The sequence below is a fragment of the Nanorana parkeri genome, unplaced genomic scaffold (genome assembly GCF_000935625.1).
Source record: "Nanorana parkeri isolate BGI_ZX_2015 unplaced genomic scaffold, ASM93562v1 scaffold146, whole genome shotgun sequence".
Taxonomy (NCBI): Eukaryota; Metazoa; Chordata; class Amphibia; order Anura; family Dicroglossidae; genus Nanorana; species Nanorana parkeri.
This window is the reverse complement of record NW_017306414.1, coordinates 297,065-309,082: the sequence shown is the minus strand read 5'-3', so window position 1 is coordinate 309,082 and position 12,018 is coordinate 297,065. Positions and strand designations below refer to the sequence as shown.

The window sequence follows — 12,018 nt, the reverse complement described above, 5'->3', positions numbered from 1 at the left end:
ACTGAGACATGTTCCCGGTCCGCAGCTGCAGAGATCGGGAAATGTCTCAGTGCCTGTGATTGGCCCTGCGCTCTGACAGCTTCCTGGCGGGCTCGGCACGAGGTGCTTGCGAACACGCCCAAGCCCATCACTATCTATGACCACTCATGCTGCCCGCAAACATGATAGGGAGCCTAATGACCAACTGAGGAAGCACTCATGGCATGCTGACAATGCTGCTGCTAATTGTGAGGCAGGAAGTATTGTTACTGGCAGGATTTCCAGGAAAGGAATGTTTCAACAGATTTACAAATAATTTAATTTATCATTTTTTTTATTTATAAAAATTATTGTTTATGTCAAATACACTAAAAAATAGATTTAGGGTTTACATACAGTTTAGGTTCAGTTTTCACATTTCAATTTGCAAATTTAGTTTTACCTGGCTGGGCACATAGGCTCTCCTGGTATTGAGGTTTTCAAATGGAGAGGGCCTGATGGCAGAACTGCGATATAGCTCATCTGTTGGGATGGAGTCATGACGGAAAAAGGAGTCATTGTTCTGTATGCTGCAATGATCTTCTTTGTTCATCTAAAGAGGAAACAGACATAGATCCATTATCTTTATATGTGTAATGTATGAAGATGCAGGCCGAAAGCAACGGAAATATACATGTAACATGAAATAGTAGAGGGCTGTATGATAACCACTGTGATCATTAGAACGCTATAATGTACAACTAACAACATAACATGCGCTCTTATTTTGCCATGCATGGACACAAACAATATCTGATCTGGTGATTCCACACACCCACTATGAAGCATACTTCTAATATGGGTCTTCACAACAGTGCACACTATCCCAGGAACTTGTTACTAAATCCTAAACTAATGTAAGAACAGACTTGTTCGCCAAGGGCCATGTCACAATTCTGTAGCAGCTACAAGTCTCTGCTTATTTTTCCTCCTGGTTTGTATCTGGATACAATTACTGCTGTATTTGACTACGATGCTTGTCTAGGCAGATTCAAATCACTAGTGTGCCACGATATTCAGAAGCTGCATTGGGTAATATGAGTAGCCACTGAAGCTGAAGATTCTCTAGCTCTAAATGCTGCAAAAAGTCAATCACTCACCGACTGAGCTACAAATTGCTTGGGATTTTAGCAACATGAACCTTTCATTGACCGAAATTCCTTTTTTCCAAGCAACAAAAGAGAGGTTCTGTAGCTGCTACAAAATCCCTAGCGTGACTAGGGTTACCAGGTCCTATTGCTGGATAACGTGTCCGCATTGTGTAAGGGATGCTGACATTTGCAGTGTATCAGTAGTTTGGTAAAGAATGCTACTGAATAAGGGGTTCAATGCACAAACTTTTCTAAAAAAAAAAACCAACAAAAAACACTTTGGGGGGAATTTATTAAAACTGGAGCCCATGGCAACCAATCAGCTTCTTCTTTCATTTGTTCAGATAAGATTTGAAAATGAAAGAGAGAAGCTGATTGGTTGCCATGCACAGCTGCTCCAGATTTTGTCTGCTACAGTTTTGATAAATCCCCCTCTATATATATATTCTTCTATCATATCAATTAATAAAAACTGGAGCAGACAAAATCTGTATGCTCAATTAAAGTGACATTAAACCCTCAGATTTTTTAACATAAAACAATACTGTAATGTGCACCTTACTGTAATACATGGTAGTTTCCCTTCTCTTTGATGCTCTTCCTTTTAAATCTGTATCTGTTCTCATGCTTGGAGAGAACTTCCCTTTTCAGCAGACTGCCTTGTCTCACACGGTGTCTGTGTATACGTTTCTATAGGCTGTAACCTGAGCCAGCACTACAGGAAGAGGCCCTGAGCTGAAAAGGGAAGTTCTCTCCAAGCATGAGAAAAGATACAGATTTAAAAGGAAGAGCATCAAAGAGAAGGGAAACAACCATGGATTACAGTAAGGCACACATTACAGTATTGTTTTATGTTAAAAAATCTGAGGGTTTAATGTTACTTTAAGCTTTGAAAATGAAAGAGAAATCCCTCCAATGTTAAGGCGGGTTCACACCATTAACAGCGCGTTGCACAGCAGTCAGGCTCTCGAACGCCCTGAATCGCATTCCAGCCGGCTTCCTGCATTCAGGGGCGTAGCCCGCAGTGCGATCACCTGCACCAGAATGAGTGGCATATCAGTGCCTGCGTTCCGGTCTTGTGCGATCTGCAAAAATAGTGCTTGCAGCATTTTTTGCAGATCGCACTGGACCGGAACCCAGGCACTGAGGTGCCATGTGTTCTGGTGCAGGAGATCGCACTGCGGGCGGGGGCGTGGCAGCGCTGCCATTGACTGCTCTGTAACACACTGTTTCTGGTGTGAACCGGCCTTTAGGATATCAAATGTCTCTTTATATTTAAAGTAATCCACCCAAAACATATATTTTAGTGGCACATAAAATCTCCTTCAAGAGAATGCAGTGAAGTGTTGCAGTCAGGGCTTGTTCACACCAGCCAATGCAGTCTCAACACGAGAACAAGGCAGTCTGCCTTATGCCCACTGACTTCAAAACACACCAATGTGCTGTGTTTGTGTGTGCTAAAAAAGATAGGAGATATTGTTATTTTTTGTGCAGTGTGTTCCAATTGAATTACATAGAAGTTTAAAAATAGGAAAAAAGCAAGCACTGCGTTTTTGCAGCACACTGCAGCGTGTGTTCGCACACCAGTAATATTTGCACAATAATGCGCAGTGTGAACGAGCCCTTAAAATGTAAATAAAAAGCTTGTTTGTTTTTTTTTTACTTTCTATGACAGGCTGGGGTGTCTCTGCTGGGAGTCATGGCTCCATCTCCTCTCTCTGTCCTTCACTTACCTTTCTTGCCAGTATGTCACGCAACAATGTTGCACAGTCACAGTTAGCAGAGGGAGGATGGATCTAGGGTCCTGCTTTGTGACTGGACATACCAATGTCCATCCAAAATGGAAATGTAAGAACTAAGTGGACTTGCCATTCAAGTTTCCCAATACATTTCTATATCGCTGATATCAGTGCTTCCGCTCTCATGGAGCCAGCTTCCCGGGCAAACAGGAAGCCGGCTCCATGTTGTTCGGCCTGCTCCATTGTGATTGGCTGGGAAACTGGCTTCCCAGCCAATCAGCATGGAGCTGGCTTCCTGGGCCAATCAGGAAGCCGGGCGTCAAGTAATGATCCGCCTCCCGGCTTCCTGATTGGCTGGGAAGCTGGCTCCATGCTGATTGGCTAGAAAGCCGGCTTCCCAGCCAATCAGCATGGAGCCGGCTGTTCGGTATCGGTGCAGCCCTAGTTAGAACCTCTGACAAGTCTTTTTCCTGTTTACTCATTGGGATTGCCTGGGCAAGGTATAGAAATAAGGCGTGGCCCCCGTCCACCCTCACTCCCTAATCTCCCACTGGGAAGTTAGGGTAGTCCCAGCTAGGAATTATACAGATGCAAGAACCTTCGGGTAGGAAACTCCCTAGGTTTTCTGCTTATATCATTGACTTATCAATAAGTTAAACAATGCTCACATCTCACCCCTACAATGTAGTTTAGTTAAGCATAACAGCAATAGAGCTTACATTGGAGTTGCATTGCTTTGGCTGTGTCCTAGGCATAAAAAATTCAATAAAGTTCTTGTTTATACCTATAAACTGCCTGGGGTGTGGCATCAGTTGAATTTGCTCTTTATGCCGTTGGCCATTATACAAAACTTGGTTAATAATCAAGATTTGCCATTTAATTATCGAACTGACCTGTGTACATTTAAAGAAAACTCTTTTTAGGACCTGGCTTTTTTAAACAGCTTCCCCTGATAGTGACTTAAAGAAATATTATTCAAACAGAAAGATTGGATGTGTTGTATTATCATAAAAATGATTTGCGGAGCTTGAACTCAAAGAGTCTCCCTTCCTGCATTCACTTCCTTTAAGGATTAAGAAGTTTTATCAACCTAAAATACTATGTAACTATCTACAATTATTTTTTTAGTGACTGGATAACAATTTTTTTAGTAACTGGAGGTGAACAATTACACACTTTTTTGAATTACCTTTCCAGTTTGAATTCAATCATCACATACTATATTGGCCTACATAGATATAAAAAAAAACTAAGAGTACCCAGGGAGATTTTTGAAAACAGATACAAAGAAAAATTGGGCCTTCATGATGAAAGCCGTTTTGTTTTTAAGCTGGTTATGCTCCTTCATAAATCGGGGTATTTCAGGCCTCCATCGGGTCATAGCCAGAGACCAATGGCTGTGTAGAATTTTTACCAGCATTGCTGTCATTCATACGCTATACTAAGACTAGGATGTATATAGAAACAAGCACGTACATTTTTTAATGCAGAGCCTACATGTACTCACTGTTGCATTAACGTACAGTACAGCAAGCTGTTCCTATACAAAGGCTGGATTGAGTAAATTCGAACAATTCAACTGACTTCATTGTTTAAGTGAGGACATTCCTTCTGCTGTAGGGTACTCCTCATTCATACAAAATGGGTCATACTGCAACGAATTCAACTACTAAGGACTAATCCTGAAAATGAATTCATTCGCTTTCTCCCCACAGAGCTGACAGTAGCTGGAAATGGGAGCAAGTCTCAATTCTGTGCAGTTGCAGGCAGTGTATGGAGCTGCAAGTGAGTGGGCAGAAGCATGCCAATGAAGACCCACTTTATAAACAAGGCAAAGTTACCATGGAAACACTCCACGGCGATAGAGCAAAAGACAAGAAAAAGAGAAAAACACAGGAGAAAGTATGAAAGAGGAAAAGGGTACAGAAATGCAGGGGCCAGAAGAAACCGTTCTATGTTATACAGTCTACAACATTTTTCTTCTCTCAACCACTCCTTTCCATCGTGTAGTGCTAAATTGCCTGAAATGGCTGTGAGGGTTTCCAGAACTGAGAAGCGGTGTTAGTCCGTTATAATCCAGTGGTGAGCAGTCTGCTATAACGCATAACCCCAGGCTTGTCCTTGCAAGCAACTGACTGAAAATTGAAAATCTTTTTCTAAAGACTATTTTTGCCTTGTGTCTTCTGTGTGAGTGTTTGGCACAAAATACACAGCATAAGATAAGGCTAAATGATTTGGAATAAACCAACCAACCTGCTTTGAAATTAGGACTTGCTACAGAAATGACCTTTGGTTCTATGATGTCCTGAACAGGATTTCAGCATGGCACACCAAGAAAAAAAGAATCAAATCTTGCTCACAACCCATTAACCACTGCCACCAATGTTGGCATCTCTGCTTCTTTACAAACTGCCTTGTCAACCTGGAACTTGCTTATGGGTGAAGTTGGACATCAAAACTTTTGCCGCTCCTGAAGGGTATCCATTATCAGGAACTGTGGACATTGACAAGGTATACAATTTCACTAGCACTCCAGGCATGTAATTGCTTCACACAAAGAAAGGGATCCTGCCAGGCCCCCGAAAGGTCTGTGCCATCTGTTCTTCACAATAAATTTGTGAGACACAAAAACGTGTCTGGAGACCTAGTGGCATTGTATCCCTTGATCTGGTTTTGGTGTGGCGCCATCTGACGCCATCACATCAAGCACCCACCTAGTTGAAGGCCTAGTTTTGTCAGGAGTGAAGCTTTATGGACTAAATCAAGGAACTATGGACATAGAGTTCTCCTCCTCCATTTCACTGTTTACCAAGCTTCCGTTGTAATAAGACTATTTGTACTGGGCAGAATGAAGAAAGAAAGGGCAGCATCTGCAACAGCCAAAGCTTAGAAGGACATTCTAGATAGAAGCACCTAGTACTGTATATGTAAAGTGTAGGTATGCTTGTAGGTGCCTTTACAGGACAATGTTCTGTGCAATAGTACATGACTGAGGTTGAATATATGGTACTTTACAGATTTTTGGAATTTGTCAGAATCTTTAAACCTAAAAGGTTAACTTGTGCTTCATACATCTCCAGGTTTCTGGAGTTGTCTGTCCTCAAAAGCAATGCAGGCAAGCTTACAGGGGCTGAGCTGCCCATACAGTTTAATATAATAGCCTCAGCTAGCCATGGGTCATTCTACCCAAACCTGGTATTAAATTCCACACCTGCTTATTCCTTTATGGATTCCAGATAATTTTTAGTTCTGAGCAACTAGTGCAGCCATTGCAAGAATACACCTCCATGGTGGTTTGTATGTATTTTATATCACAGACTATTAACCAAAAATGTGTGTACCGCAAGGGGTAAATTCAGGCTCCTTCACAGGGTGCTCCTGTTTGTTAGAATACATTCAACAGTATAATTCATATAAAAGCAGATCTTACCAGTTGTCTTTAATTACAACCAAGTTTTTGTGGCTCGGGAATTAAATGTACATACTGTATGCGAAGGAGTACTAAATACAGGTGAAACTCGAATAATTAGAATATCGTGCAAAGTTCATTTATTTCACTAATGCAACTTAAAAGGTGAAACTAATATATGAGATAGACTCATTACATGCAAAGCAAGATAGTTCAAGCCGTGATTTGTCATAATTGTGATGATTATGGCTTACAGCTCATGAAAACCCCAAGAACCCCAAATCCACAACCTCAAAAAAGTAGATTATTACATGCAATCAATAAAACAAGGATTGTACGTAGAACAATATCGGACCTCTGAAAAGTACAAGCATGCATATGTACTCAGTACTTGGTTTGTGCAAATTACTTTTGCACGATATTCTAATTATTTGAGTTTCACCTGTATAAGATGACCAACGACAAGGTGTACTTGGCTAATATTGTTTTTACATTATAGAAAATGCATCAGATGAAGGAATTGGAAGCCACTGCAAACCAAGCCTTAAAGTAATCTCTCTTGGATACCCAGGCATAAGCGTTTGGTGCCAAACTAGAGATTCTATAATTTGCAACAACATGGCAACAGAACCCCTAGGGGATCACAAGGCTTCTCCTATAGGGTCACCTGGTTGTTGGCTGAACCAGTGAGAATTTGATCTATTGCAGTTACCAAGCAAGCAAGGTTCAGCTTTGTTCAGCCATTAGGAAAATTGTCAATTGCACCTTGGTGATTCAGGTAACGGTGAGGTGTCACCAGCAACAGAATCTCCAGTGTGATTAAGCCAATATACATTCAGTGTATTAGACTGGGGAAAACTGGTAGGCTAACTTTTATGCTCCAAGCATTTGTTCCTTTCAGTATTTGTGTGTTGAGAATGATTAAAATCTTTTTTGGGAAATCACCAGGTAGTATTTCACAAACAGAATCATTTTAATAGGTTAGATAATCAAACAGTAAGGTTAAAGGTCTTATTTATTTTTAGATAACCCACCTGTCTCCAAATAAATAATCCCTACTCAGTAGTGTGATTTTGTAGCTGGCATTTCCGTATTGTTCCACTAAAACCAATATTTTCCAGAAGAAACAAAGCGTAGGTAATTTTTTATTTGGGAAACCAACTATACCCTGTTTCCCCGAAAATAAGACCTACCCCGAAAATAAGACCTAGTACTATTTTTGGAAATTGCTAAAATATAAGACCTACCCCGAAAATAAGACCTAGTTGCGACCATACCCAGGGCCAGTGGTGGCATAAGGGGGAACTTGAAGAGCTGCGGGAGAGGCAGGAGAGAATCAGCGGTGCCAACGAAGCCAGCGCTAAAGGAAGTGAGGCGGCAGCGGAGGGAGCAGAGCCGCATAACCCGATGCCTCCTCTATAGCGCCGGCTCCTGTCACAGGCGGAGTGATACCAAATGCACTCCGCCTGTCAGGAATCGATAGTGAAAGTGCACTTCACTCGTTCTGGCCAGCGATTGGTTACCAAATTGCTCTTGGAAAGGTACGGCACCCCTGATTGCCCTAATCACCATATTTGTGTACATGAATAAGTGTGGATTGTTCTACATAAAAAAAGAAAAATAAGACCTACCCCGAAAATAAGACCTATTGTGTTTTTTTGAGCCAAAAAAAAATATAAGACAGTGTCTTATTTTCGGGGAAACACGGTATTTACAAGTACACTTAACATAAAATAAATATGTAGACTTCCACTGCTAGCCGCATTCTGAAATGCTAGTTGCCTGGTTGTCTCTGGCTGTAATACTTCTTAATCACAGACCCGGAACAAGCATGCAGCACATGAATGTAAGAAAATGTTTTGGATTTCTTATCTCTATACATATTGTGAATTAGTTAAAAAAAATGAAGTCAAATTATCAGCATGGTTAAGTAGGCAACTAGCATTTTCAGGAGAGGCCAGAAAGGGCACCCTACATATTTCTCTCATAATGGCCTTACTTTAAAATATAAGTGCTGTCTTTGACCCTTCTGTGTAGTACCATATAGGAGCTTTGCTGGATGCACTAGTCACATTTCACTTTAACTGCATTAAATCAATTTAGTGTACAGAAAGACTATGTACATACAGGAGCTGGATGGAGGCATACATCCTGCACCTACACTATATAAGAGGGATGCACCAAAATGTTGGCCACCTACACATCGGCCGAAAATGGCACTTTGGGCCAAATGCCGAAAGTGCCATCTTTCGGCCAAAATAACGGTGCATCCATAGTTTTTCTCCTCCCCGCTGGGCGCTGCTCTGTGTCCTCTCTGACACAGTGCAGCACCCAGCGGGGAGGAGAGAAACGGTAAAATGACACCGAACTCTCCCCCTGCACCGCCGGCTCAGCTGTGACAGCGAGTCAGGATGGAGAGCGGTATACAAACATGTTTGTAAATAACTAAACATACAGGTGAAACTCGAATAATTAGAATATCGTGCAAAAGTAATTGCAGTAAGTGCTGCAAAAGGGGCCCAAACCAAGTACTGAGTACATATGCATGCTTGTACTTTTCAGAGGTCTGATATTGTTCTACGTACAATCCTTGTTTTATTGATTGCATGTAATGTAATAATCTACTTTTTTGAGGTTGTGGATTTGGGGTTCTTGGGGTTTTCATGAGCTGTAAGCCATAATCATCACAATTATGACAAATCACGGCTTGAACTATCTTGCTTTGCATGTAATGAGTCTCCCTCATATATTAGTTTCACCTTTTAAGTTGCATTAGTGAAATAAATGAACTTTGCACGATATTCTAATTATTCGAGTTTCACCTGTAGTATGAGTTACTATGTACCAGTTATTAATGAATGGGAAGTGATCTACATCACTTCCTATTCATCCATGATTGTGTACATAGTAACTCATATTATATCCACAACTTATGAATGAACAGGAATAACCTCTTTTTCTATTGTAAAAGGGAAATAAAAGGTCTGTTTTGAACCCTGATATTTTTTGAAGCACCCAACAGTAAAGATAAAAAATTAAAATATTTAATAAAAATACATAAATTAATAAATAAAATACATAACAAATAAAAAGGTTTAGAAAAAAATTAAAATTAAATTTTTAAAAAACTCTAAATTAGGACCCGGAGACTGCCAGATGACCCCGCTCGGAGCGCCGCCCACCGGAGCAGCAGTGACGCGACGCTCGGCGAGGTAAGTAAGAAGAAACCTGACCAGCTCGAGACGCTGACTCGAGTATAAGCCGAGGGGGGCACTTTTCAGCAAAAAAAATGGGCTGAAAAACTCGGCTTATACTCGAGTATATACGGTATATATATATATATATAATTTTCCTTTTCGGCCTGACATTTTTTTAATTTTAATTTCATTTCGATGCACCTCTACTATATAGCCAAATGTTTGTGGACACCTGACAATCACACCTATATAAAAGTTTGTTATACATCCCAATCCAAAACCAAGGGCATTAATATGTGGATGTCCCTTACCCCCTTGTGTCTCTAACAGCCACACACTTCTCAGAAGGCTTTCCACAAGATTTTAGAATGCATCTCTGCAAAAGGAGCATTTATTAGGTGTGGTATCGATGTTGGATGAGAAGACGTGGCTCACAATCCAATTCATCCCAAACATACGGTTGAGGTCAGGGCTGAAGGCCACTTGAGTTCCTTCAAACCAATTAAAAAAAAGTTTGGAAGGGCACTAAAAGGTTGGAAGCGCACTATCGTCTTAAAGGTCTTTGAATGTTGCAGCATTAACAGTGCCCATACAGGTTGGCGTGATGGTCAGGCGTCTACAAACCATTGGCCATGTAGTGTATGTAAGAAAGCAAATGTGCTGTAGTCCAAGTTTAGTTCAGTGTGTCCAAGATGTTACATTGTATACACATGGCATCAAGGAGCAAAAGCCAGGAGTACACACTTAGGTCTCGTTCACACCTAGGCGTATTGCATATGCGCATCTGTCGCGCGTTTTTTTACCGCGATTCGCGGTAAAAAAGTTGCACGACAAACGCGCGTTTCCAAAGGCTACTTGGCTGTATCCCAATGGAAACGCGCAACAAAACGGCCCAAAGTAATACATGTACCTTTTCAGGCGTGGGCCGTTTTGTAGCGCGTTAGGGACGGGTGGAAATACGCCAAGGTGGGAACGAGACCATTGAATACAATGGGATTTATATTTTTGGGCGTTTTGTAGAGCGTTCGTCGAGCGTAGAACGCGCTACAAAACGTTCAGGTGTGAACGAGGCTTTAGGCCCCATTCACACCTGCGCATTTTTAATTGTGGTGCCATTCATTTCTAATGGCACGTCAAACACGGCCAGCAAGACGCGCATTTTTGCTCCTCGTTTGCGTGTGTGAAAACATGCACAAACACAAAAAGCGCGGAATGCATGTTGTGCAATATACTACGTGCTTTTTTTGCCGCATTTGTCACACGTATACGAACCCGCGCAGGTGTGGATAGGGCCTGAGTACTTTTCATAGCTGCCTGTTGTAGGCTTAAATATAATGGCCACTAATCACTGGAAGCCTCTAAAAAGGGGACAGCTTTTCTGAAAACTACTACAAAAAGTAAAGCTGCCCAAAGGTATGAACCATTAATCCTTACTGTCTGATTCAGAATGCAACAAAGGCTAGAGTTTATAGGCTGCCTTAGTCATTACACTAAATTCTTACTAATACAGTCATGTTTTAATCAGGAAGGCCGGTCAAGGATTACCCAGGGGAGCATTTGCCCTCCTCCAAGTTTTCAGAGCTCTGATAAATCAGGAAGGCAATTTATGACATGCCAGATGTAAGCTAAAAGCCACAGGTCATCTTTGACTCAATGCTTTTTATTCCCACGTTTGAAAAGAACAAATACAGTTATTTTAATAAATTGCATAATTAATATGAGAAAAAGGCGGTGGGGAAAGAATCCCAGCTGTGCTGTAAAGTGCATCATCATCAGCACCTTGTGCAGCCTGGTGAAATACAAAAATACATACACATAAATGGGACTGGAGATTATGGTTCTGGGAAGACCTAAGTGGCAAGTGATGAAGGTTTAAAAAGCAAAGGAGAGAAAACAAAAGAGCAGGGATTAATTTAGGTTAAATCATAGAAAACTGTGTAGGAGCTCTATTTATCTATATGGTACTTAATGCTGAGGGTTAGGCGCCTACCTAGAATAGATAAAATATATATATATAACAAAACACTTTGCTGAGGAGCGCAACTACCTAGATTCACGTTGGTAAACAAATGGGCTAACAATAAATAAACACACTTTGTTGAGACACATACATGTCATGTTGGAGTGCGGACAGCCATACTGTGACTGGCCCTGTGAGATGGAACTAATGATGATAACTTACAGTTGGGATGTGAGCAAGCGTGCCCAGGGGTCTCTTGCAGGATTCCCTTCAGGATCTATTTGGTCGGGTCCTTTAGTCGGACAGGTGAAAGGTGGATGGCTGTCGGACCGGAGTGGGAGAACGAGGTACCAGCCAAGCTCACGTGATCGGCTGGCCAGGCCGAACCGGCGGCGGCTGAAAGGGGAGGCGATAAGCCGCGATCGGCTATTTGACACAGGGCTCCGTGCGTCTTCACGCAGTGTCAGATGAGACTGTCAGGAGTGTACACGGAGATGGGTCAGTGCATGAGGCAGTAAGGAAGGTGATCCCAGTGCATGCAGGAGTCGGCTACACGTTTCGAGGAGGTTCCTCTTTGTCAAGCCACAGAATAAATATATATATA

General features: G+C 41.6%; 1 protein-coding gene across 1 annotated transcript in view; it reads right to left on the bottom strand.

Moving 5' to 3' along the window:
- Positions 1–12,018, bottom strand: part of SPRED1 (sprouty related EVH1 domain containing 1) — an 81,655-nt gene that overhangs the window by 5,152 nt on the left and 64,485 nt on the right. Inside the window, exon 5 of the mRNA XM_018554202.1 lies at positions 422–571. Within this exon, the coding sequence (XP_018409704.1) occupies positions 422–571 (150 nt within the window). The remainder of the gene's footprint in view (positions 1–421; positions 572–12,018) is intronic.